Source organism: Narcine bancroftii, chromosome 1, assembly GCF_036971445.1.
Source record: "Narcine bancroftii isolate sNarBan1 chromosome 1, sNarBan1.hap1, whole genome shotgun sequence".
Taxonomy (NCBI): Eukaryota; Metazoa; Chordata; class Chondrichthyes; order Torpediniformes; family Narcinidae; genus Narcine; species Narcine bancroftii.
Window position 1 is genome coordinate 353,513,899 of NC_091469.1, and position 27,711 is coordinate 353,541,609.

Here is a 27,711-nt window from a genome sequence, read left to right on the forward strand (position 1 = left end):
GAAGGTACTCATTTAAAACAGAGATGAGGAGAAATTTCTTTAGCCAGAAGGTTGTGGATTTGTTGTATTCATTGCCACTTTAAGTTGTTGAGGTCCGATCATTGGGAGAATTTAAAGGGGAGACTGATAGGTATCCAATTAGTCAGGGTATCAAGGGATATGGGGAATAGGCCAGAATTTGGAACAGATGCGAGAATGGTTTAGCTCAGGGTGGAATTGCGGAGCAGACTCGATGGGCTGAATGGCATATTTCTGTTCCTTTATCTTGTGACCTTGTGATTAGGACTTTATGTCCTGGAGCGCAGAGGAGAGATTTGATCGAGGTATACAAAATTATGATGAATATAGAATTGAGTAAATGCAAGCAGGCATTTTGCAATGAGGTTAGGTTAGATTAAAACTAGAGGGCATGGGCTAAAGGGGAAAGTTTAAAAGGGAACATTAGAGGGAACTTTTTCATGCAGAGAGAGGTGGGAGTTTGGAACGAGCTGCAAAGTTTTGACATGTAAGAAAAATTTAGACAGTACATGGATGGAAGGGGTATCGATGGATATGATACAGACTAGAAAGACATAAGGGCCTGTTTCTGTGCTGTAGTATTCTCTGGTTCTACAGAGTCTGGAAAAACAACCAACTGAAAACCTCACAAATATACAGAGCCGTTGTCATACCCACACTCCTGTTCGGCTCTGAATCATGAGTCCTCAACCGGCATCACCTACAGCTCCTAGAACGCTTCCACCAGCGTTGTCTCCGCTCCATCCTCAACATTCATTGGAGCGACTTCATCCCTAACATCGAAGTACTCGAGATGGCAGAGGCCGACAGCATCGAATCCACGCTGCTGAAGATCCAACTGCGCTAGGTAGGTCACGTCTCCAGAATGGAGGACCATCGCCTTCCCAAGATCGTGTTATATGGCGAGCTCTCCACTGGCCACCATGACAGAGGTGCACCAAACAAGAGGTACAAGGACTGCCTAAAGAAATCTCTTGGTGCTGATATCGCCTCAAACCGTGCATCTTGGCGCCTCACAGTTCGGTGGGCAGCAACCTCCTTTGAAGAAGACCGCAGAGCCCACCTCACTGACAAAAGACAAAGGAGGAAAAACCCAACACCCAACCCCAACCAACCAATTTTCTCCTACAACCGTGTCTGCCTGTCCCGCATCGAACTTGTCAGCCACAAACGAACCTGCAGCTGACATGGACATTTACCCCTCCATAAATCTTCGTCCGTGAAGCCAAGCCAAGAACAGTACTAAAAAGGATTCCAGATACAGTAGGTGGACATATTGATTAGAGGGCAGGCCACTGAATCAAGCACTGGGAAATGAACTGATTCAACTAACAGATCTCTCAGTGGAAACAGTGATCATAACCACATCCAGTGCTACCATTAGGAAAATTAGGCAGCCACCTAGGGTGTAGACCTCAGAGGGGCACTGTTGGAGAGAGCAAATTGTGCCCCACTGTTCAGGTAGGCCGAGGGAAGGGTTTGGGAACTCCTGTAGACAGGAGGGGAGGGTTTGGAGTTGGCTTCGGAGCTCCTGTGTGTGCCTGTAGGCTGACTACCAAGGGGAGTCCTATGTAAGCCTAAATGTGTATTTGGCTATTTGAGTAAGTGAGCTATTTACATTTATTGTTCCAAATGATTCTAACATTGGTTTGAGTAATTTATTAACACTTCATCAAGGAAAGTCAGTTGGTCCATGACAAGACCCTTTTTAGAGGATCTGCCTGTCTGCCTGTCCCGCATCGGACTGGTCAGCCACAAACGAGCCTGCAGCTGACGTGGACTTTTTACCCCCTCCATAAATCTTCGTCCGCGAAGCCAAGCCAAAGAAGAAGAAATTCATGAGAAGAGGAACCAAGCAGATTTGAGACCAAGATGGTCCGAGGTAACTCGTTAAGGATAGCTCAGGACAGGTACTAGCTGTTTTCCAATAGCAGAATAACTATCAATATTCTAAATCAACTCAGCAATTACTCCATGTTATTTTCTGACGTTATATTAATGATTTTGTTTATCCTAGTTGTCAAAGTTTCATAAAACATAAGAACTTCAATAGACAGACTAACAGAAAAGCATTCTTGAATTTCTGTGTGTAAAATCATGCTGAAATTTTATAGTTACATTTTGATTAGGGTTCTCTATCAATGCATTGCAAGTTCTCATCGTTTTTCTTGTGTTAAATGGAGATACTATCCTTCCAGGCAGTTCTTAAAGCCACATGTAATCAACTTTATTATTGCTATAGTTGATGCTATCTCACAGAGGTGCAATTAATAGAGCGACTACCTTACAACTCCAGTGATCTGACTTATGCCCTAAACTCTGGCCCTGTCTGCAGTTTGAACATTCTCCCTGTGACCATGTGAGTTTCCTCGGAATGCTTCAATATCCTCTCAAAGATGTGGGCAGGTAGATTATTGGCCATTGCTGTAGTGTGTAAGTGAGTTGTAGATCTATGGGGAAATGATAGAAACGTAAGAAAATAATAATAAGGAATAGCATAGATTTATAAAAATGGTTACTGAAAAGTCAGAGCAAAGGGGCATTTTCATACTGCATCATTCTGGTGAAAAAAATGGATACTGGAGGGTATATATCCTTAGAGATGTGTGAAGTAAAAGGTTTTAATGTTGTACTGCCCTTGGCGGAAGTATGCATTTTACTGAGTGCGCTTTAGTTCAAAACGATTTGTATGCCAAAATATTTTCTTTTGTATTTGAGAAAGATAATCAAAGATTGATGTATTACTTATTCTTGCAAGTTAAAATAAATTTAGCAGTTTCAAGTTTTGTGCTTTTCGTTTTTTTCTGCAAAACATCAGTTTTTGAAAATCAAAGGTGGCAATTTATTTTTGGGGGGTGGGATGGAAGTAGTTGGCCTTGTCCAGGGCACAAAATAGTCTGGCACCAGCCCTGACCATAACTCCTTATCCTTTAGTATAACCACAAATAAGGACAAGAGCAGATGATATTGGAAAATATTTAATTGGGGAAGGATTTCATGAATGCTTTGTGTCACACTTGTGGCCCGAAATGTGAAGTTAATAAAGCATCGAACGCAAGTTTTATCAGGTAAACTTCTCAGTATCTTTATTTTCCAGTTTCCTTTGTTCTCCTGCTTGTGCTCTTATCTCTCTCTCATACCACATGACTTCTGGTACATCTCATACATATTCATTATCATGACACTTTGCTTCATTGTTCATCAAGGAGAGGGACTTCGTGACATCAGAGTAGAACAGGTAATGTGTTGGATCACGTCAAGGTTAAGAAAGAGATTGTGTTGGAGCTTCTGAAAAATATCGGGATAGTTACGTTTCCAGGACCGGATATTCCACAGTCACTCACATATACCACAGGTTATTTTCTTTTTAAAATATTTTTATTGTGTTTAACAAAAACCATTTACACAAGTTATTGCTAGCGATAACATAAATCATCTCACATACATATCACATATCAATTGTAAATTAGAAACATACCCATAATTATTACATAACATTTCATTCAGGTCATCAATGTCTATAATTGTAATAATTAAGCAATTAAATCAAAATAATGATGAATACAAAAATTATACGAATAATACATGTAAAATTCCCTTATGTAAGATATTTTATATTTCTCTGATGTAATCATGTTGTTCTGTAATCTGTAGTTACCCCCCCCCCCTTCACTTACTTGTCAATAATAAAAATTTTAAAATGGATTTTTTGAAAATTCCTACTAATCTACCCCCTCCCTCTAAACAAGGTTATCTGTATTTATTGTAAATATGAATCGAATAACAGCTCCAGACACCAAACAGGGAAACTCTGGAGGATCCACACCATTTATATCCTCGGGTTATGATAATAATCTATGAATGGCCCCACATTTGATCAAATTCAGACTTTGTATCTTTAATATATCTAATTTTTTCCAAACTTAAATTAGACATGATATCATGTATCTATTGAATTTGAATGGGTGAAACATTATCTTTCCACTTCATCAAAATACCACAGGTTATTATGTGAAGTAAGAGATTGCTTGACCTTGACCACAGGGTGATACCAGAGGATTGGAGGATGACAAATGTTATTCCAGTATTCTAGACCAATGAGTCATACATCAGTGGTAGACAAACTATGGGGAGAATTCTTAGAGACAGGATTTACGAGCATTTAGTCTCATGAACATAATTGAACTTTTCAAGGAGGTGACAAAACAGATTAATGAAGGTAGAGTGGTGGAAGTGGTGTATATGAATTTTAGTAAGCCATTTGACAAGGTTCCCCATGGTGGGTTCAACCAGAAAGTCTTGAGGCATGGGATCCATGGAAACGTTGCTGCATGGATTTGGAATTTACTTGTTCACTGAAGGCAGAGGATGGTACTAAATGGAGTGTATTCTGCGTGGAGGTCGGTGATTCGTAGTGTTCCATACAGATCTGTTCTGGGACCCATGCTTTTTGTGATATTTATAAATGACTTAGACACAAAAGTGGAAGAGTGGGTTAGTAAGTTGCAGTTGACACTAAGGTTGGAGTTATTATGGATGATGTAAAAAGTTTTCCATAGGCTACAACAGGATGTTGACAGAATGTAGAGTTGGGAAAAGAAGTGGTAGATGGAATTCAGTCTGAATAAGTATAAAGTAGTACACTTTGGAAGATCAAATGTGACAGAGAGTGCATGGTTAATGGCAAATTTTTTTGCAATGGGGAGGAACAGAGGGAGAGTGAGGTTCAAATCCTTGGAACTGAAGTTGATAGGATAGTTAAGAAGGTGTATGGTGTGTTGGCTTCATTAGTCACAGGATTTAATTCAAAAGCTGTGCAACTGTATTGAACAAAGTCTGGTTAGACCACATGTAGAGAATTGCATTCAATTCTGGTTGTAACATTACAGGAAAAATGTGGACTCTTAAAGAGAACGTAGAGGGTATTTACCAGGGTGCTATCTAGATTGGAGAAGATATCTCATGTTGAAAGGTTTGAACGAGCTAGGGCTTTTCTCTTTGGAATGATGGAGGATGAGAGATGACTAATAAACCTGCAAAAGATGATGAGGATCATTGACAGAATAGACAGCCACCACTTTTTCACGAGGGTGGCAATAGCCTATAGCAGAGGTCATCTGTTTAAGGTGAGTGGAGGTAAGTTTAGATGAGATGCGGTAACTGGAATTCACTATTGGGGGTAGTGGTTGAGGCTGGTGCAATAGGGACATTTAGATGAAATATGAAAGTAAGAAAAATAAGGGGTTATGGGCTGTGAAGGAGGAAAGGGTTACGGGAAAGATTGATGATGGAGTAGATTTACGTAGGTCAGCACAATGTTATGGGCTGACGGGCTTGTATTGTACTGTTCTGCTCCCTTTTAGTATCAAATACAGCAATATTTGAAATCCATTTGTCACATTTGTGGCCCGAAATGTGAAGTTAATGAAACATTAAACACAACTTTTATCAGGTAAACTTCTGAGTGTCTCTTATTCTCCCGTTTCCTTTGTTCTCCTGCTTGTGTTCTTATCTATCTCTCTCATACCACGTGACTTCTGGTATATCTCATACATATTCATTATCATGACATCCCTCCTTTAATCAGAAATAAACTTTACCTTCACTTACCAATATCCCTCGGAAACATACAAACATCGTAACTAATGGTAATACTATAACTCAACTACATAAAGTTTACTTCCTATTGCACTCATACATGCACTTTATGATATAAGATTAAATACTGTCCCAAAGTTCTTATTAAAACTATGACACAAAGTCTTCATATCGTTTGGGCACTTTCCGGTTTCGTTTCGGCCTGCCTGCGATATTGTCGTGAGCTTCTCGGTTGTTCACTCTCAGCGTTGGAAATACTGCTCGCCACGGCTTCGGGTGTTTCTGGCACTCTAGTCACTTCATCAGGAGTGCTGGTAACTGCCTCTGGAACATCATCAGGTTTCTCAGTTTCAGCATCTCGTATTGGCCTTTCAACCTCTTCGCTCGATATATCTCTGGACTGGTACCTTTTTACACCTGATACATTTCTCTTATTTCCATGAGTTCTGGATCACGTTCGGATTCTCTCTCGACTTCCTTCGTAGTCACAGCTTTCGGTGTCGCCTGAATAGCTACGAAGCGTACAAAGCTCTCTGTTTCTGTTCCCAATTCTGACTTGGACTGTGGACATCCATCCTTCACCAATCTGGACAGTGGATCAGCAATGTTTGCTTTCCCTGCAATGTGGATTACTTTATATTTGTAGGGTTGTAGTCTGAGTACCCATCTCTCTATTCTGGCACATGGTTTGGATCTAGGTGCATAGATCACCTCTAATGGCTTATGATCTGTGATGAGTTCAAATTCAATGCCGTATAAATATGCATGGAACCTCTCACAGGCCCATACAAGTCCGAGTGCTTCTTTCTCTGTCTGAGAGTATCTTCTTTCCACATCTGATAACGATCTGCTGGCATAGGCAATGATTCTTGGTCCTCCATCATGCATCTGGACCAACACGGCTCCTAAACCAACTGGGCTGGCATCCGCTATGACTTTGGTTGATGCTGCCGGATCGTAATATCCAAGAGTTTTTGCATCTGTCAGGCTTTGCTTCAGCGCTGTGAACGCTTTCTTCTGCTCAGATCCAAAATGAAATGGTACACCTTTCCTGGTTAGTTTCCTTAGTGGTTCTGCCACTGTAGCGAAATTAGGAATGAACTTTGCTCAAAAATTGACCAATCCCAGGAAACTCCTCACCTCTGTTGCGTTCTGAGGTGCACGTGCCTCTGCAATAGCTTTCACCTTGGCCTCTGCAGGGTTTAGTCCTTTCCGTGTAAGTCTGTGTCCCATGAAGTCCATTTCTGACACACCGAACTGGCACTTGTTTCCATTCACGGTAAGGCCTGCCTCCTGTAGTCTAGATAGTACACGCCTCAACCATTTGTCATGCTCTTCCTTCATTGGTGCATGGACTATGATGTCGTCAGAAATGTTGGCAACTCCAGGAATGCCTTGAATCACTCGATGGATTTCATACTGGTAGATCTCCGAAACTGCATTAATTCCAAATGATAGTCTCTTGTAACGATACAATCCACAGTGAGTCACAAATGTTGTCACATCTCGGGAACCTGGATCCAGCTCTAATTGATAATAGCCCCATTTCAGATCAATTTTTGAGAATACCTTGCTGGTAGTTAGTTCTTGAAGTATTTCCTCCACTGTTGGTATAGGGTGTCGTTCTCTAATTATAGTTTCATTGGCCATTCTCATGTCAACACATAGTCTTATGTCACCCTTTGGTTTGGGCACAATCACTACGGGACTGACCCATTGTGTCGAATGTTCCACCTGTTCAATAATGTCTTGTTCGATCAATTCTTTAATTTTGGCTTCGACTTTCCCACGAAGTCCAAACGGAGTTCGGCGCATTGGTTGTGCCTTAGGTTTGACCGTTTCATCTACCGCTAGCTTCAATTGTCGACCTTTCAGCTTTCCTACTCCTTGGAAGACTGTGGGGAATTCTTCCTTCATATCCTCGTATGACAGAATTGAATTGACACAAGCTCCAATATGAAGTATTGCCAGGTCTTGCGCTGTGCTTCTACTCAACAATGGTTCTCCCCTCTCTTCTATGACCATAAACTCTGCTTCGGTGTACTTATCTCCAGCTTCAACAGTTGCAGTAAAACATCCAATGGTTTGCAATGGCTTGGTTGCTGTGTATGGATACAGTTTCTTGGAACACTTCTTTGAGGTACAGATGATCTTTTTCCTTTTCAACTTCTCCCATAAATGTCGATCAATCACATTACTGTCACTGCCTGAGTCTACAATGACCTGAACTGTCACTCCACCAATGATCACTGGGACCTTCTCATGATGTACTTCATTCAACGTAAATTGGTAACAACTCTGTTCCTCCTGGGTATCATCATCGTCACCGTCTATCTGGCGAATGGTATCTTTCTTTCCAGGATACTTTCCTTTCCCCCAGGCTTTGCCTTTGGAAGTTGTACTCTTCCTCTTCTGGTCTGCATTGGACTTGCTTTTGCACTTCTTTGCAAAGTGGTCCTTACCTCCACACTTTCTGCAAACTTTGCCTTTGGCCGGGCAATATGGGTCTTTTCCAAAGTGACCTCGGTTTCCACATCGATAACACTCCACGTCCTGTGTCAACGTATATCTTGGCTGATTATGGCGATGTGAGAGCCTCTTAATTTGCTGGTTTTGGTGAGTTCCAACTCACTCCCTATTTCCAGTAGACATCTGAGTTTATCTGATTTACAGTGGTGTACGACTTGATCCAATAATTGGTTGTCCAAATCAGCTGGCATGTAATTGCATCCAACAGCTAGCTGGCGTAGTCTCGTCACGTACTGAGCAATTGTCTGGCCATCTTCTTGTCTCGTTCTCCGAAACAAATGGCGTTGAAATGTAGCATTCGGTGTCACTACATAGTGTGCATTTAATGCATCTACCGCTTTCCGGTACTCATCCTTTCTTCCAGTATTTAAAAGTGTCTTAAATGTTTCCCGAACTGAGGGTCCTGCAGTGAAAAGAAGTAACGCCCTTCTCTGCGCTTTTTGTTCAACTGTACCGGTATCTAGAAATAGGCCACGACTGTCGGCGTAGGATTCAAATTCTTCCAGCCATGCCTTCCACTTCACACTTACAGTACTTACATCACCAGTCGGGTCAAAATGAGCAATTCCACTATGCGTTAGAAAGTCAGTTTGCACCAGCCATAAGGAAATGTACTGAGTCACAGAGAAAATTCTTATCACCTTGAAGTTGTCTGTAATCCTCTGTAATCTTGTTTAGTCTTTAATTTTCTTCAAGCTTCTTTCATCCTCGTCGCCAATGTCACATTTGTGGCCCGAAATGTGAAGTTAATGAAACATTAAACACAACTTTTATCAGGTAAAGTTCTGAGTGTCTTTTATTCTCCCGTTTCCTTTGTTCTCCTGCTTGTGTTCTTATCTCTCTCTCTCATACCACGTGACTTACGGTATATCTCATACATATTCATTATCATGACACCATTGTCTGCATAGTGGTTTATATAGTTGATGGTGAGGCTGAGTTAGAGAGGGAGAGTTTAAGGAAAATTAACTCTAATCACAATGAGTATAGTAGAGGTGATTATTTAAGAATCAAGCCAGTTTAGCTTGATCACCAGCTGTTTATCACCTATCTGCATTATCATATGTTCATCTCATATTAAATACCTTTATTTAAGAAAAAGCCATCTATTTCAGATCTACAGATAACTAGCATTTACTTTCAAAAAGTTCCAAATTCCCTCTGCATGTAGGATGATTTTCTCCTGCAAGGATTAGCTCTAGTTTTTAGACCATACCCTCTCTTCCCAAATCAACTGAAGTTGTTCCACTCCTGCTATCATCTCAGTTACTGTGGTTCTCTTCAAAATTTAGTCATCTTATAACCTTCCAAATTCCAGATTGTGCAGTTCCTGCTTGAAATTGAATAGCAAATCCAAGGGTCATTTTTGTAGTTGTGTAATAACTCACAGAAGCAGTAGAAATTAAGAGAAAATTCCAGCACTTCATTTCAATGGATTCAGAGTCTGAATCCATCCCTTCCACCCAATTAACCTACCAATTCCATACGTTTTTGGAATGTGGAAGGAAACCAGAGCACCTGGAAGAGTCTGGTGTGGGTCACAGAGAGAACATGCAAGTTCCTCACAGACAGCACCGGATTCAAACCCAGATCACTGGAACTATGATAGCATCGCTCCAACCGCAGCACTAACCTTGCTGCCCTTTGTATGGAAATGGACTCACTGATCTATCGCCCCAAAGTGAGGGTACAGATTTGAAATGATCACATCAGAGGTGTGGATCAGGAGCTCGGGTTGCCAATGTATCCAACAGATGTGGCTGCAGGGGCTACAGGAGCGCTGGAGCCAAATCCATGGATACTCAGTGACTCTGAAGGGACTCTCTTTTCTCTTAATGTAAGGGGTGCCAAGTGACACAAATGGTGACTTTTTATTTGTCTTACGGCAGGCAGAAGGCAACTTTGTTTAATATTATATGTTCTGTACCTTTACATGGCAATAAAAGAATCTGAAATCTACTGATTTATATTCCTATTCACCCGGTTTAAATAAGGATTTAAATATGGATTTTATCTTCATTTTAAGTTGTCTGTTCCACTATATCCCTTCCAGGTAATTAAAATTTGTCATTATATTCCTCGAAGATTGACAATTATGTCAGGTGGCTATTAATGTAAAGCTCAAATTTGAATTCACAGTAATAATGGGCTTATTAGGTTTAAATTTAAAGTAGATTTGTTTAAAGGTCAGATGAATGAAACCCACAAATGGTATGATCTTTGCTCTTAGCTTTCTCCCACGAGCAGCCAAATATAAAATAATGTCTCGATTCTTAATCACATCAATTCATTAGAGGTGAAAAAAATGAGGTGACAATTCTCTAATAGTGGATGAGGTATTTTTAGACTAATTTTTCAAAATGTTCTGCAGAACTACCATGTAACAAAAATTGTTTATTGCTTTCATAATTTCTAAAATGTAAGCTTGCAATAGTTCAAAGATTAATTGGTGTTTCCAAACTTTGGGATTTTTGGAAAAACAAAAGCCCATTGTTAAAGCAAAATAACTGAAAAGCATTTTTGTGATCAATTCATCAAAAAATGCTGGAGGAACTCAGTGGGTTCCACAGCTTACATAGGAGGGAAAGATACATAACCAGCATTTCAGGCCTAAGCCCTAGTTCAAGGTATGAAGTTCCTATAAGTTGCAAGTCCTACTGAGTTCCTCCAGCAGTTTTTTCTACAGTCATAGTTTCTGCAGACTTCTGTGTTTCACTCTCTTGTGATCATTTGATACATGTAGGTTAACTGTCCATAGTGCTGTGAATAACTCCCTCTTTCTATATTCTCAACCTTTCAGGACACTGATGTTGAAGCTCTGGTAAGGTGCATGGAAGATGTTCTGGACAGCAGAACCTTAGGTGAGCCTTCACCCTGCACTTCTGAAGCCAGTGAAGTTTCTCTAATGTACTGGTTATCACGTTCACCTCACACGCAAAAGGTCTCTGGTTCGAAACCAGGCAGAAACATTGCGGGAGCATGTTTAGCATAGCGGTTAGTGCAATGCTTACAGTGCCAGAAATCGGGGCCTGGGTTTGAATCCTGTACTGTCTGTAAGGAATTTTTAAATTCTCCCTGTGTCTGCAAGGGTTTCTTCCAGATGTTCCAGTTTCCTCCCCTGTTGAAAAGCATACTGGGATTAGGATGGACTCATGGGCCAAAATGGCTTGTTACCTTGTTGTATGTTTAAATTTAGGAAATTTTAACAAATTTTGACTACCCAACTGATTGGATAATGTATTCATAAAGAACTCAACAACCAATTCAGTGATACAGAGGAGCTACAGTACTTTCTCCTGAAATAAATTATTTCCCAACAATAATTCACACTATTTAGAACTAAATGATTATTGTACGAGTGGAGCTATTCATGACAATACTAGTTATGACAGTCTTTTGAAGGTCTTCAAGTCAGCCATGATCTCATTGAATGGCCAGGTGGCCCATTCTTGCTCCTATTACTTATTTTCTTAAATCCAGGAATGGCTCTCACCTTTTCCTTTTCAGCACATAGCAAACACTGATAGGAAGATAGGAGTATTGGACATTAATTCCCTTCTGCTTGCTTTCCAGTCAGTGAAATCAAGAATGAATTGTATCTAATCTGTCTCACCTGCAACAGGCTACATAGCACTTAAAATGAAGCACCTCCTTTCCTTATAATCTGTAGATAGGGGCATTTACAAAGTATTCCACATCACCACTTATAGAGAGCACTGATTGAGATACACAGATCTCCAAAATGAGGATACTTTGGGGAGCAATTTCTTAAACTGAGTTTCATGGGAGAGTGTTCCCTATTGGGAGCTGCTGGCCATAAAACATTTTCAACAAAACCATTACCCTTTGCCCTTGCTCTTAGGCCTATATTTGGCTGTAATTGCAACTTCCTATAGATGCTGCGTGACCTGCTGAGTTTTTCCAACACATTTGCATATTACACCAAAATAGAGGCTTCAGGCTTTGAACTAAATTTACAGAAATGATCTTCTGTTTTTTCCCCTACTTCAGAAACTAGTGGCTTAAGCATTTGCAATTTAAAAAAAATTTGGCACAAAGTATCTCCATCTGAATTTAGGCTTGCCTGACTGACAATTTCAATGAAATAAAGAACAGGTTGGGATTATATTAATTTCATCCTTTTTTCTCAGCTGCGATGTTGAGTGTTCAATCCCATTTCAAAATTTATCCCCAAATCTTGGCTAGATGCTTCAGAGGAATAGTGGGGAGGTTTACACATTTGGAAACAATAGCCCCTTTCACATTGGCAAACCACTAAATTGGCAGGTGAGCGAACTGTTTTTAAATACCGGTATGCCCATTCACACTGGACCATGGAAAACCAGTTCTGTGCGCCCTTTCACATTACCTACCTGGAAGCACAAAGGGCCACCTATCCTCCAGCGGTGACATCCTGAGTGACGTATCAAGCGATGGCAGACATACCCTCCCAGAATTATGCGCGACAGAGAAACCCCTCCGTGAGTGCTCCGTGCATTCAGCACTTTCATTATGCAAAGGCACACTGGGACATGGGGGCTTTAAAGGAAAAGCCGGCTAGTTCCTTGCCTGCCCACAGTCTCTCTCCATCCCTTCCCACCCTTTTTCTCTCCCTATATATTGGAGGAGCAATATCTAATTTTCTAAATGGACATTCTCAGACCGGATGGGGTTAATATCAACCTCCAGTTTCTATTAGGCCCCCAGTTTTTCTCTCTTCCCCATCCCTCTGTTTCTCCAAATCTCCACTTCCTTTCTTCTCCATTTGGAGAGCTATCTCCTCCCCCATCACCTTAGCTTTTTTATTCCCTTGGGCCCTCCCACCCATATCTACCTATAGCATTGCCTGTGGGCCTATGCTCCAACCCTATCCCTCTCCCCCTCCATTTTGCCTGACTGCTTTTTGCTCAAGCCTTGTTGAAGGGCTCAAGCCTGAAACATTGGTTATGCATTTTTATCTTTGCTACATAAAGAAAGTTGTGTGGCTTACAATTCTCCACCATTATTGTGTAAAGGTTCTTCTAATATGGTTTTGCTGGTCAAGTCCCAATGGGCCTTCTTTCATGTTGTAATAAGTAAGTAACAATGATTAAATTCAAAACATAAAGCAGACCTTCAGCTCCAACTTACCATGCATTAAGTTTAGGGCTGATTACCCCACATTTCCATTTCCATTCACTCACCATACCCCTTAATAGAGAAAAAAAATCTTATCCTTGAATGCACTAATTAACTGAGCATCCGAATCTTCCAAGGTCAGTGAATTTCAAAGGAGTCAAAACCATCTGCATGAGGAAGCATTTGGTCTCCCAGTCCTAAATGGTAGCCAACATATTTTCATGATGATGTCCCCCGTCAGTGACTGCCTATCCCAAGGAAAGAGCCTCTCAGCATCAATTCTATCAAACCCATGAGGATGGTCGAAAGAACTGAGAGAAACCAAAAGCAAATTTATCCTGAGGAGGTTTGGCATCTTGTTTTGCTTTCTAGAAATCTGAAATTCACAAATGTAATCTTTAACTATAATCCCTGAATGTAATTGGACAGATGGCAAGATAACTCAATGCACAAAGAGTAAACACTAAATGTCTGGAGGGACTGAAGAGTAGATTCTCCCTGGAATTAATACAGCAAAGTAGCTCGGAGGTAAAAGTTAGCTGCGCTACTCTTGAATGGCAGAACAGGTGTGTGTGGGTGTTGGGGGGGTGGGGATGGTGGTTGAATTATCTACCAGGACCAGAGCATGTTGTTTAATTTCAGATGCAGTGATGTTGAGGAACCAAAACCTGCGCATCAATCTTGAAGAATTATTCTACCCCAAAACGTTAAGCTGCATTAGGAATTGTGTAATGGTGCAGCAGATAGAACAGCGGCCTCATTAACTATGATGAGCTGAGTTCCAGATGTGTGACATTTTCATGCTCTTCTTGTGACAATGTGTGTTTACCCCAGGTATTTCTGTTCCTTCCTACATCTTAAGGATGTAATGGTTGATTTGTGATTACTCAAGTGTTGGTAGAGCTTGGGAGAAGCTGAAGGACATGCAAGTGAGAATAGGTTACAGGCAAATAATTCCAGAAATAAGATTAAAGGGATTGCACTGCAAACCAACATAGACTGAATGGCCTCCTTGAGTGAGAAATATGAATCACTGGCTATTTAGAATCAAAGACCGTTTGAAGTTTGGGCAATTGTTTTGTTCTGCATCTTTTCTCAAACTGAGGATACAACCCATTGCTTGTGATAACTTGGCCTTCTATTTCTCCATCCCTCCACTCTGACATAAACTGTCTGCAGCTGACGATGATTAAACAGGTGGTGAGGGGACAGGATGGAACAGTGAACAGAGAAAGGTACCCAATAGGGTGTTGAATTTGTATAATCAACCAAGATCGTACTGAATGACCTACTCCTGCATCTATTTTCTATGAATATTAACAACACTTCCTGCTTTGATCAGGCATGTTACAGTCTTAACTCAGCATTTAGTTCAACAATTTTATATCAAAGCCACTTTACCTTAGTTATTGATCCTGCCCCTTCACTACCCATCCCCATCTAACTTTCCCTGCTTCTGTAATTGCTAAAATACCATTCCTTCTGTAGCATCTTTCAGTTCTGATGAAAGATCGCACAAGTCTCTCCACAGCTGCCTACTGTTTTCTGTTAATATTTCTGACCACTTGCAGGTGCAATATTTTGTCTTCTGAAGCAGGTTTTGTTTGACTTTCATCTTTACCCAGTCATTAAAAATCAAAGGTGATAATTGGGGTGATATTCCTTTTCATCACCTGCAATACACGCAATATGTATGTACGTATGCACTACCTCGTTTCTCATATTCAGTTCCACTGAATTTTTAAAAATTGGAAGCAGAGTATTCACCGCTATATTTAATGTTCAGTGCAGGCAACCAGAGGTAACCTGCCTGATGCAGGGTGGTACAGTTAGCACAGCAGTTAGTGCACCGCTGTTATAGTGCCAGCAATCGGGATTCGAATCCAACACTGTCTGTAAGGAATTTGTACATTCTCCCTGTGTCAATCTGGGTTTACTCTGGGTGCTCCAGTTCCCTCTCACTGTTCAACACATTAGGAGTTGTAGGTCAGTTGAATGTAATTGGCTCGGGCTTGTGGGCTGAAAGGGCTATTACTGTGCTGTATGTCCAAATTTAAATAATTTCCCAACTCAAGTTACTTGCAAAGAGTCTGGGCTTCTGGCTTAGAATTCTTTGCTCCCCTTCCTTATGATCTTTTCTTGAGATTTGAACTTTTCCTCCACCATAATTAATTGTTCCTGTTTCTGCAGTTTCAAAAGCTGAAGGTTTTGTCCCATGGGGAAGTCTCACAACTGAATTATTTGAGGTAAAACTTCTGCTGCTGTAAGGGAGAACTCCATTTTAATTCTCTCCAACATGGCACCAAAGGAAACTTTGCTCCCAGCCAAATATTACCATCAGTCTAATTTTCCTTCTGCCTTTCAATATATTCTCTCTCATATGGCTCATCAACTCAGTTCTTCTTGGAGTGCCTGGAAGAAATGTGCTGTCACAGAGACAGCTTGCAAGCACTACACAGGCAGCATCGTAGGTTAGGATTGTTGGGAGACAGCAGCACATACACATGTACCTCTGTGCCATCCTGTCACTGATTACTTTGTTGTAGTAATGCTAACTTTTATTGCCCTTTTTAGTTCACAAATGCACAATTATTTACTGCAATTTTCATTTATACAGCTCCTTTAATGAAGTAGACCATTAACTTCACAAATAAATTTTGACACCATTGAGGGATATTATGGCAGATATGTCAGATTTGAGCTTTTTTTTAAAATACAGAAGATGGTGAGGGCTTGGTATGCATTGCTGAGGGTGGTGGTGAAGGTTGTTACAATGGGGACATTTAAAAGACTCTTATAGACAGGCATGTGGATGCAAAACAATAGAGGGTGATTAGTCTGAGGGTTAGATTGTTGTGGAGTAGGTTTATCTAGGTCAGCAAAACATTAAAGGGCTTATGAACCTGTTCTATGCTGCAATGTTCCTTGATTAAAAGCTTAGCTTACGTGAAGAAAGTTCTAATAAGCCCTTCAGAAGTAGAGAGGGGGCAAGAGTATTGTAGATATCTGGCTAGTGCAAGGAATACAGCTCACGGTGAAGCAATTCAGGTATGAGCAACTGGCCAGGATTGGAAGAACTCAGAGCCTTTTTTTTTGGCCTTCAAACCTCCAAAATGCCTGCATTCCTCCAATTCCTGCCTTTTCGGCATCTTAATTTTAATGCTCCACCATTAACAACTGCCAAAAGCCCAGATTGCTTCTTTTTATTTCTACTTTAAGATCTTTTTTAAAATCTACTTCTTTCACCATGCTTCTGTTAACATGAAATTTATGTGGTTCTGTGACAAATTATAATTGATGAACCAAGTCACTGCCTTGATTGATACAAACATTGGAATACATTAGAGAGTGTTTCCCCAGACCTTCTTCGAATAGTCTAGGTGAAGGTGTTACTTCCAGATGAGTGCTGACAGAGGCTAGAGAGCAAGGTCTTGGCTAGATAATTGAGTGAAATTTTGGGGAAATCAATTACTTTACAAAACTCTGCTTCAGCTTATGTTAGCACTGTTCCAATCTCTATTTTTTTAAACTAAAAATATTAAAATAACATCAACACTATTTGCCCCAGTATATCAGAATATAAGATAATAGGAGCAGGAAAAGCTAAATAGCTTTTTGTTCATTCAATAATATTGTGGTTGATCTGGACCTCAACTTTATTTTCCTCCACAGTCACCAAAAATGTATGTACAGTACAACTCCGATTATCCAAAATGGTCAAGACCGGGTCCATTTTGGATAAAAAAAAATTCAGAGAACCAGTCTTTTTTATTTAAAACAGCCCAGTGGCAACAGAAAATCACGTAAGAGTGTTTAAGCAACAACAACAACAAGGTAAGGCTTTTTAAGCCTTAAAATATTGTTTAATTCTCACCAAAAAATTTCTGGCCACCGCCAATCACCGACACCTCCCCACTGAGGCCTTCCTTGTGCCGGGAGCTTGAGATCCCTGCTGCCGTTAGGAGCCCGAGATCCACTGCTGCTGCTGCTGGGAGCTCGACATCCCCGGTTAGTTCGGCTCTGAAAAAATTCCAGATAAATGAAGATTTTGGATAATCAGAATTGTACTGTATCTCAGCTATGAGCATATCCAAAGACTCTGCCTCCACTGTTCCCTAGAGTAGAGAATTCCAAAGATATAGCAAGCTCTTGACCATTTATTCTGGTCCCCTAGTCTCAAATTACTCAACAAGTGAAAATCTATTCTCTCCATGCCCTTAAGACATCACAAAGCAACATCTGCAGTTATGGACCTTGTGGAAAGGTGAGCAACCAGCACCTCATAAAATGCTGTCCTTGCATTAAACAGAGCTGAATTGAAAAGTACGGGTATGAAGAATGTGTGTTTGTATTGATTACAGACAGCAAAACTGTGACGCCAACTGTGTACCAGGGACCGAAAACTATAAACTGTGCCATGGCACAGGCTAAGCTGAACCGCATGCGGGAGTAAGTATGTCTGTTTTATTACCTGGGAAAATATGCCACATTGACCAAAGATTTTAATTTCTGCAGAACAAACAGAAGGATATTACAGTGGTTGTATTATGAGGCAAGTATTGGAGAAGACTGAAACAGTGATCTTGAATGTGGACTTGTTATGTTGAAAAGAATATCAGGTTCAGTGGGTTCACAGAGAGACGAGTCTGGACACAAGTATTACAATCACATAATTTTTATTAGTACATGGGAAACAAACGGGAGTACGTTAACCTGTACTCGATCACTATTTCACTTTAGCGACATTATAGACATTCACCTCAGACTTCAGTTGGACTCTGACAACGGTACATCTATACTCGACCCACTCACACACTACAAACAGGGACTCTTATATACACACCTGGTTCCCTGACCAACAGGGTTGCACTCTCTGAGAGTTTTGACCTATTGCAATACTAATGGCTCAGCTTCAGTGTAGTGCACACCTTACTTGCAACACTTCCAGTGATGTCCACAGTAGCATCCTGGCATGGAGCCCTGTCTTGGCTTGCACATCCCGCGCATTTGGCCTCGTGCTTGGGCGCTCCCTAAGTACAGACCCCAGTTGGCCGTAGCTATGCTATCCACGGTGGGCCAGGTTGGCAGGTATACATCTAGGGTGTATCCAGAGCACCCCATATTTCTAGGCTGCTGACTGATGTCAGGATGCCGTTCTTGCGCATATTCTCTTTAAATGGGTGCCACAAGGGCCTGCGTTGGATCCATGTAATGAGAGGAAGGAGGAGTGATTTTAAATAAAAACTCCCAAAGCCCCACCCCATGAGGTATTTGTTTCTGTTAATGGGAGGGCTGGGGTGACACTGTTATTGTCAAGTGAAACAAAATATACTCAACATTTATCACTGAACCGTTATTTGATCAATGACAGTCTACTGATAAACTGTAACTTTGAATCTGTGACACTACTTAAGGTGGTATGTGAGTGGGAAGGGAAGGTTGAGAATCACTGCTCTAGACCCAATTGTTACTGAAATATTTTGCTTGAGAAAAATTGTCATTGGCCCATTTCCTTTGGAGTTATGAAACTGTGCACATAATGAGCCAATTAGGGACGATTAAAACAGTGCTATTCAAATTTTTTCTTTCCACTCACATTCCCCTTTAAGCAATCCTTTACTAATCACAGATCACCTATGGCAAAGGGAATACTTAAAGTGGTATGTGAGTGGAAAGAAAAAGGTTGAGAACCATTGGTTTAATAGGTCTTGATTCTTTTTAAATATAAAGAAATTGAGGCTTCATTAAAAAAAACATTTCTGATAGCTTCCCACTTTTTAAGGATTGAGATGAGAAAAAATTAAATCCAATTGAGGTATCTATAGGTGTGAAAATATTTTATAAAACTCTGCAGGGAAGCTGTCTGGCCTGGCAACTTTGCTGGACTGTAAGGAGTTAATAGCTGCAGCAATCTCACTTACAGAGATAAGCTCGTAGAAGTGATTTTTTTCCATGTGCTCTGATTTTTCAGTGAAGATGGATATACTGTTTTTGCTCAGGAGTTGTGAGGTACCTTGCTTTGATGGATATATACAACCTTGATTGTTTCATGAAGCTCCTTGAGACATTACAGTCAGTGAAGGCTTGATCACCCACCACTGATCTTTCATAGCTCAAAAGGCACATTTTTTGGAACTTGATTTTGGTGAGCAACTGCCTTAGCTCTTAGAAGGTCTTGCACAGATTGGTTGTTTTTTTAAAAACTTTATTTATTTGTTCAAAAAACAAATATATGACATATACAGCAATTTAACATGAACATGAACATTTTTAAAATATATATAAAAAAAAGAAAAAAAAGAAAAAAAAAGAAAAAAAAAAGAAAAGTTGCCCTTCAGCCAACTCTCCTAAGGAGAGCCATTAAAAAAAAGTTAAATATACCTATTAAAATCTAATCAATATAAATTGAAATGTAAATATTCTGAGTATAACAACCACTTATTAATAAAAAAATATAATTATCATGCAAAACATATATAATTTTTTCCATTATTAAACAATATTTCATCTCATTATGCCATTTATTAATATCAATCATATTTGTATCTTTCCATGTACTAGCAATACATTAAACATTGTAGATAAATCATCATAAAAAATTTTATAAAATTCAACCGAAAATTCATCATCACCAGGCGATTTACCATTTGGCATTTCCAGCATAGCCATTTTAATTTCCAAATCAGTAAATGGTTCTTCTAACTCCTGTATATCTCCATCCTCTAATATCGGTAAATTCAACAGTGATTTTAATAAAATACATCGATCCAGTTTCCTGTTTTCCTTCAGATGTATATAACTTTTTATAAAATTAATAAAATTCATCATTAATCTCACGAGGTTTATAAGTAATAAGAGAATTCCGTCTAACAGCATTAATAGTCCTTGATATCTGTTCTTTCTTTAATTGCCACGCCAATACTTTGTGTGCTTTCTCTCCCCATTCGTAATACCGTTGTTTAGTCCTATTAATCACACATTCAAATTGATAAGATTGCAAGGTATTATATTTCAATTTCAACCTAGATAATTCTATTTTCTGATCTTCTGTAGCATCTTCTTGAATTCCTTTTCTAACTCATCAATCTGTTTCTCTAATTCAAGACTCTGATTTAATCAATTCTTTTTTTATTTTAGAAGTATAACTAATTATTTGTCCTTTCAAATAGGCTTTCATAGCATCCCATAATACAAACTTACTTTGAACAGATTTAGAATTTTCTTTCAAAAAAATTAATTTGTTTTTTTCAACAAATCAATAAATTCCATATTTTTTAACAACATTGTATTAAATCTCGAATGATAAGCTATTTGAATTTTCTCAGAAGTTTCATATGTAAAATATAACAGAGAATTATCTGAAATCACCCTACTTTTATATTCCGCTTGTTATATTTTCCCTTGTAAATGTGCCGATACTAAAAAGAAGTCAATTCTTGAAAACGATTCATGTCGAGATGAATAAAAGGAAAAATCTTTCTCTGTCGGATTCTTTGGCTTGGCTTCGGGGACGAAGATTTATGGAGGGGGTAAAATGTCCACGTCAGCTGCAGGCTCGTTGGTGGCTGACAAGTCCGATGCGGGACAGGCAGACACGGTTGCAGCGGTTGCAGGGGAAAATTGGTTAGTTGGGGTTGGGTGTTGGGTTTTTCCTCCTTTGCCTTTTGTCAGTGATGTGGGCTCTGCGGTCTTCTTCAAAGGAGGTTGCTGCCCGCCAAACTGTGAGGCGCCAAGATGCACGGTTTGAGGCGATATCAGCCCACTGGCGGTGGTCAATGTGGCAGGCACCAAGAGATTTCTTTAGGCAGTCCTTGTACCTTTTCTTTGGTGCACCTCTATCACGGTGGCCAGTGGAGAGCTCGCCATATACCACGATCTTGGGAAGGCGATGGTCCTCCATTCTGGAGACGTGACCCACCCAGCGCAGCTGGATCTTTAGCAGCGTGGACTCGATGCTGTCGACCTCTGCCATCTCGAGTACTTCGACGTTAGGGATGAAAGCGCTCCAATGAATGTTGAGGATGGAGCGGAGACAACGCTGGTGGAAGCGTTCTAGGAGCCGTAGGTGATGCCGGTAGAGGACCCATGATTCGGAGCCGAACAGGAGTGTGGGTATGACAACGGCTCTGTATACGCTTATCTTTGTGAGGTTTTTCAGTTGGTTGTTTTTCCAGACTCTTTTGTGTAGTCTTCCAAAGGCGCTATTTGCCTTGGCGAGTCTGTTGTCTATCTCGTTGTCGATCCTTGCATCTGATGAAATGGTGCAGCTGAGATAGGTAAACTGGTTGACCGTTTTGAGTTTTGTGTGCCCGATGGAGATGTGGGGGGGCTGGTAGTCATGGTGGGGAGCTGGCTGACGGAGGACCTCAGTTTTCTTCAGGCTGACTTCCAGGCCAAACATTTTGGCAGTTTCCGCAAAACAGGATGTCAAGCGCTGAAGAGCTGGCTCTGAATGGGCAACTAAAGCGGCATCGTCTGCAAAGAGTAGTTCACGGACAAGTTTCTCTTGTGTCTTGGTGTGAGCTTGCAGGCGCCTCAGATTGAAGAGACTGCCATCCGTGCGGAGGGTTCAGAGAGCTCATTGCTGTACCTGACGTCTCAAAATATCTACTAAATTAAGATCTTTCATCAACACTTGGACCTGGATTGCCATCTTGGATTTTTTTACTTTCTTCAGAGATTTATCTAATAAAGGTTCCAAAACACAATTAAAATCACCACCAACTAAAATATTATCATTAACTTGACCCAAACATAAAAATGCATCTGAAATAAATACTTCATCATCTGCATTTGGAGCATAAATATTAGGTAAAGTCCAAAATTCACTAAAAATCTTACAATTCAATTTAAGAATACATCCTGCCTTTTCCTCTATTGATTGTAATTCAAAAGATAAATTTTTATATATCAAAATTGCTACAACTTTAGCTCTAGAATTAAATTAAAAAAAATATACATGCCCAACCCAATCCCTTTTTAATTTCACATTTTCCTTCACATTCAAATGTATTTCTTGTAAAAAGGCAATATCAATTTTCATTTTCTTAATATATGCCAAGACTCGCTTACATTTAATCGGACTATTTAATCCTCCACTTTAAAAGTAGCAAATCTCAACTTCAACATATCTACTATTATTACTAATTACCAATAATATCTTTATATAAAAACTCAAATCAACATATATAAGCCCTCCAATAAAAAAAGTCACAAATTAAAAACGAAGAAAAAAGTAAATAAAAATAAAAAAAAACAATTAAAAAAATCTCCCCCCAAAAAAACTACCAAAAGGTAGTAATCCCCTAAACAAAAATTGGGTGTGGATCACCCACCAGTGGCTGATGACTAGTAAAGAACTTAGTACAAATCTCCCCCTCCCCAGCCAAACAATCAGTAACATCCAAGTATTATAATAACAAAAGAAAAATAAAATAAGAAAATTCTTCTTTTCATCCAAAAGACTCCAGGCTCGAAGATCCCATTTTGGAAAGAGGTGGACTCTTTCCATTCCCATTTCTGCCATTTCTTCCGTTTCCAGAACTACCAAATTTTTCTTTTAGAGATAATGGTGAGCTACGTCTTTGTCCTCTTATATCCTGCAATGAGTCAGCAAAAATCATTGCTTCACAATCAGTTTCAGAAAACCGAAATTGATAGTCACTGTAGAAGACCTTCAACATTGCAGGGTAACAAAAAGTAGACTTATAACCTTTACGCCACAAAACTTCTTTAACTGGATTAAATCGACGTCGATGTTGAATGACATTTTGACTCAGATCAGGATTTTTTAAAAAGACTCTACTATTCTGAATCAATAATGGGGTTTGTCGTTGTCTCGCATTTTGTACTGCAAGTCGAAGTATTCCTTCTCTATCCAAATAACTCAGACATCGAATTATTACCGGTCTCGGGGGTTGCCAACTGAGGGTATTCTTCTTAAAGCTCTTTGGACTCTTTCCAGTGCCAATCCCCCAGAGAAAAATTCTTGCCCTAATATTTGTGGAATCCAGTCTTTAAAGAAATGAAGAGGGTTTTGTCCTTCTATACCTTCTGGCAAACCAACAATTTTCACATTATTCCTTCTGCTTTGATTTTCCAATTAGTCTATTTTTCATTCTAGCTCCTTCTCATGATCTCCTAATTCTATAGCTGATTTTTCCACCTTCAACATTTTTCCTGTGTTAGAAATCACTTGTTGTTTACAGTCCAAAAAAGCAGTCTGAAATTTTTTAAATTCTTCAAAAGATGCATCCACATGTGTCTTAACCATATTTAATATATTTAATTCTGAACTTATACCTTCATTCATTTGAACCATCTCATTCATTAGAGATGTCAACATAGGTTGAATAACTGCATGTCTCTGACATGGTGGCAGAACAAAGTAACTGCAGCTCCTGCTGCAATTCAACAAAAGGCATTTTAAAAGATTTTAAAAGATTTACTGCGGTTCTGGACTCCCAGCGACGGCATCCCGACTTCTTCAGGGAGTCGTGACTGGTCTCCCCCGCATCTTGTTGTCTTCTCATCCATTCGCGAAGAAAAACGATATCTTCAGATTGTAATGCTGCCTGATGCATTTCCTTTTCAGCCTCCACAGGCGATCCTTGGGATTTAGGCAATGAAGAAATTGAGCTTGGGGGTGCTTCAAGTCGTCTAGGCCCCAAATCTTCAGCACTTCGAAAATTTATTTTCTTTTGAACTTGAGATTTAGTATTTTTAACATTAGTGGCCATAACAATTCCTTAGTACTTTAAACTAAAATTTTTAAAGTTTAAATTTGGAAACAAAGGGTTAAAAAAGGTTATTTAAAAGTCTGGCCAGAGAGGTCGAGATTGCATGTCTAGACTCTACGCCATCTTGCCATGCCCCCCCCCCCCCCCCACCACAGATTGGATGTTCTCATCAAACCAGTTCTGATGCTTGTGCTCGTCTTGCCCCAAGGTGACCAGCATAGCGCTATAGACCATTTCTTTGAAAGCATTCCAGTACTCAGTAATATCATCTGGTGGATTCTCCATCAATCTGTTTTGTGCAATTTCCATGGAGGATTTCAGGGCATCAGCACACTCACAGTGTTTCAGTTTGGTGGTGTTCGGCTCTTTGGGTGGTTTGGGAGCAATCAGTCCGCGTGGAGGTTTGATCAATAAACATAGATCCGACCACATCATTTGATGATCAATTGAGCACTCAGCTCCACGCTTAACTCTGGCGATACAAACGTCAAAGATGTTGGGTGAGGACGTATTCAATGAGATTCCAGCTTTTAGATCATGGATGCAACCATGTGCATTTGAGCTTATTTGGCAATCTGAAGTGTGTTAGTAATGCACAGTTTGAATTCTGTGCACATCGAAAGAAGCAGTAGACCGTTACCATTACTGCTGCTGATCCCTTGGCGTCTGATCACACCAGACCATACCTTGCCAACCCAAGCATTAAGGTCTCCCAGCAACAGCAACTTATTGGGTGTTGCTGCACTACTGATGGTGGTTTTCAGCTCACTATAAAATGCCTCCTTGACTTCACTGGGATTAGTCAAAGATGGGGCGTAAACATTGACTATAGTGTTGCTTGCTTGCAGAGGTATTCATGAGGTCTGGATTTGATCATACACAGCAAAAGGTAGGGTTGGTAGCTTTGCTGCAAGATAGTTCTTGATAGTTAAGGACACACCAGATTCTCTTTTTGCCTCTTTAGTCCTGCCAGACCAAATAAATATGTTCCCTCTTTTCTCTTCACACGTCATGCCCTCTCCAGCGAGTCAAGACTCCTGGAGAGCCAAAAGGTTGTTCTTGAGCATGAGTAGCAAGTGCAGTACGTCTCTCTGGGCGATCAGAAATAGCATTGTCCATCAGAGGTGACGATCAGATTCTGCTTGTGATTCTTACTGCTACCTTTGGACAACCCGCCAGGTTGGTGTGAGCGGGCTTTACTTGACCCACCTTTTCTAGGCCCTTCCATTATTTTTAGGGTGACCAGTGCCTTCCTAAAGAGGGCTGCTCAGACGCAGAGGGTGCTGCCTCACTGGGTTGCCACTCTATAATCCATGTCAACCACTCTCCCCCTGCCACCTGCATGCAGACTTTTGACTATGGTTCACAAGTTGGTAACTCTATTAGAAAGTTAGAAATAAAAAGTCAAGGGAAAAATCCTTCCTCTTTCAGAGCAGAATTAAATATTTGAGGCAGTGATTTTTAAAAAAACATTTGCAAAAATTATAAAACCTTAATTATTCATCATCTCACTGCATCTTAAAACAGTAAGAAATATCTCAATATTCATATCAAAAAAGCCAGGGGAAAAAAAAACCCAGTAAAAGTAAAGTTATAAAAGAACTATTTCTGAACTCTAAGAACTAAAGAGTTATCTTTCAAAAATTTAATCACAGCATTGGGTGAGCTCAGCCATTTCTTCTTCTTATCTGGTAAAGTAATTCTTAGTTTAGCTGGAAAATGCAATAATGGTTTAAAGCCTGTGGTGTAAAGCTGGGACATAACATCTTTGTATGTAGATGACTCTTTCATAACTTTGGGTGGATAGTCATTAACAATACTGTAGGGGCACTCTGAGATGAGACTCTCGTAGAAGCTGGTCTTTCATCGGGAAACACTGTAAACAAAGGAAGATGGATTGAGGTTTCATACCAGAAACAGGTATAGGAATAAACGAATGGTGTGCTCTCTCGACTTCAGGGTGGGTTGGCAACATATTTGACTCAAAAACCTTGCAGAGAAATTCAGTGAAGAATTGGGAAAGCTGGCCTGATTCAGTCCCCTCCTTTAAGCCAAGAATTCTCAAGTTATTGCTTCTGCTCCTCGCTTCCAAATCTGCAACTTTCTTCAGTAACATCTCATTGGATTTCCTTTGCACAAAGTTATTTTGTTGTATATCATCTATTAGGGAATCATGGGTTTCAGCAGCTTTTTCCAGGTCCTTAATTTTGGAGTAATGATCCTCTGTGATGGCTTGTAATTCTTTCATGTTACCATTTATTTTGCATCTTTTTTTAAAGTCCTTAATATATCCCATCAGAGCGGAAAAGTCTTCTGAAATAGAAGCTTCCTTTTTTTTCTTCCCAGCTTTAGCACCACATAAAGTCACGGTAACTAAGTAGAACTGGTATGTTAAAATAAACAAAATGGGGAAGAAAAGGAATTAAAACTAAAAGAAAACCCCAAGTTAAGGAAAATATAGTTTAAACCGTAGAAGCCAAATTGGTTAGGAGCGGCTAAACAAGCATGCTTCCCCATGCTCCACCAGCATGGAACTCCCTCATGCTGTATGTCTAAATTTAAAATGTTATTCAGGACATTGGGACTAACTTCCAACTCTTCAAAGCAGAACCTTTCAACTTGTCTGAGAGAATAGACTGGTTTTATGAATGACAATACCTCCAACAATAGGACAGTCCCTCAGTATTACATTGGAGTTAATTACGACATAGATCTTTATATACATCTATCTTTATTATCACAACTCTGAGGTGGAATTTGAATCCATACCTTTTGTCAGAGTGAGATAGGCCTTCAGTAAATGAAAATACGATATTGCTTTAATGTTCTACAGATACAATAATGATCTTGATTTTTTTTGATTCAGTAACTCAATAGTCAATAGAATGAAATTTCAGTTGCTGTGAGTGTGTTTTAATGTTGCTAGTTCCTACATTCAATGTTTGGAGAGATGACTTAAATGCAAATATCTATTGCAATGTTGAGACAACTTGTTTTGCTTGACATTTCTAAAATTACCACATTTCAGATGATCAGGGTCCTGATGAATAACAGAAAATATATCTAACTCTACAACCTTCCATAAAAATTAATTATGGAGCAAGACATTTGTAAGCAACATAAAAATGGTCAAAATGCCAGATTTTTAAATAATTAAAATCAATCTTTATTTAAAAGAACACACTGCTAGTCAGGGATTCAAAAATATCAGTTATTTGGTTTTTTTTCTACCATTCTTTATCAAATCATCTAGACCACTGACTGTGCAAACAAGTTGCTAGCAATGTCAAATATGTTCCAAAGCATTGCCCAATGCATAACACTGGACATCACATCTTTTAAAAGGTTTACTTCCTGATTTAAAAAAAAGGAACAAGCTGAACATAAAGATAACTTCAGATTTGCTGCATCACATGGCATTGACTTCAGAGTACCTCTGAGCCAAGCTCTCAGGTTGACTGCACATGTTGCACAACAAATGTGAGAAGCTCAGGGTTTGTCTTGGTCATCAATTTTACAATCAGAGTTCATAAGGATTTCTTAATAAGTGTGGTCATACTGCATCTTTGAATATAAAGCCACAAATGTAACAGAATGTATCGCAGCAGTTGTGACATTGACATTGCTGTGTTGAATCTTTCTGAAGACAATAAATGCTATTAAGTACATTCACTATGCTTTTGCCTGAAGACCATGTGTTCAATCTATA

General features: G+C 39.7%; 1 protein-coding gene and 1 long non-coding RNA gene across 6 annotated transcripts in view; one reads left to right on the top strand and one right to left on the bottom strand.

Moving 5' to 3' along the window:
* The window catches only part of nek11 (NIMA-related kinase 11), a 395,005-nt gene that overhangs the window by 350,069 nt on the left and 17,225 nt on the right, over positions 1-27,711 (top strand). For all 5 annotated transcript variants that reach the window (XM_069911155.1, XM_069911163.1, XM_069911148.1 and 2 more), the window contains exons 14-15: positions 10,946-11,006; positions 17,625-17,712. In XM_069911155.1, coding sequence (XP_069767256.1) covers positions 10,946-11,006; positions 17,625-17,712 — 149 coding nt within the window. The remainder of the gene's footprint in view (positions 1-10,945; positions 11,007-17,624; positions 17,713-27,711) is intronic.
* The window catches only part of LOC138749592 (uncharacterized), a 30,208-nt gene continuing 5,599 nt past the window's right edge, over positions 3,103-27,711 (bottom strand). The window contains exons 2-3 of the long non-coding RNA XR_011348762.1: positions 17,138-17,283; positions 3,103-3,306 (exon numbers count right to left, since the gene is read on the bottom strand). This is a non-coding gene — a long non-coding RNA (uncharacterized lncRNA). The remainder of the gene's footprint in view (positions 3,307-17,137; positions 17,284-27,711) is intronic.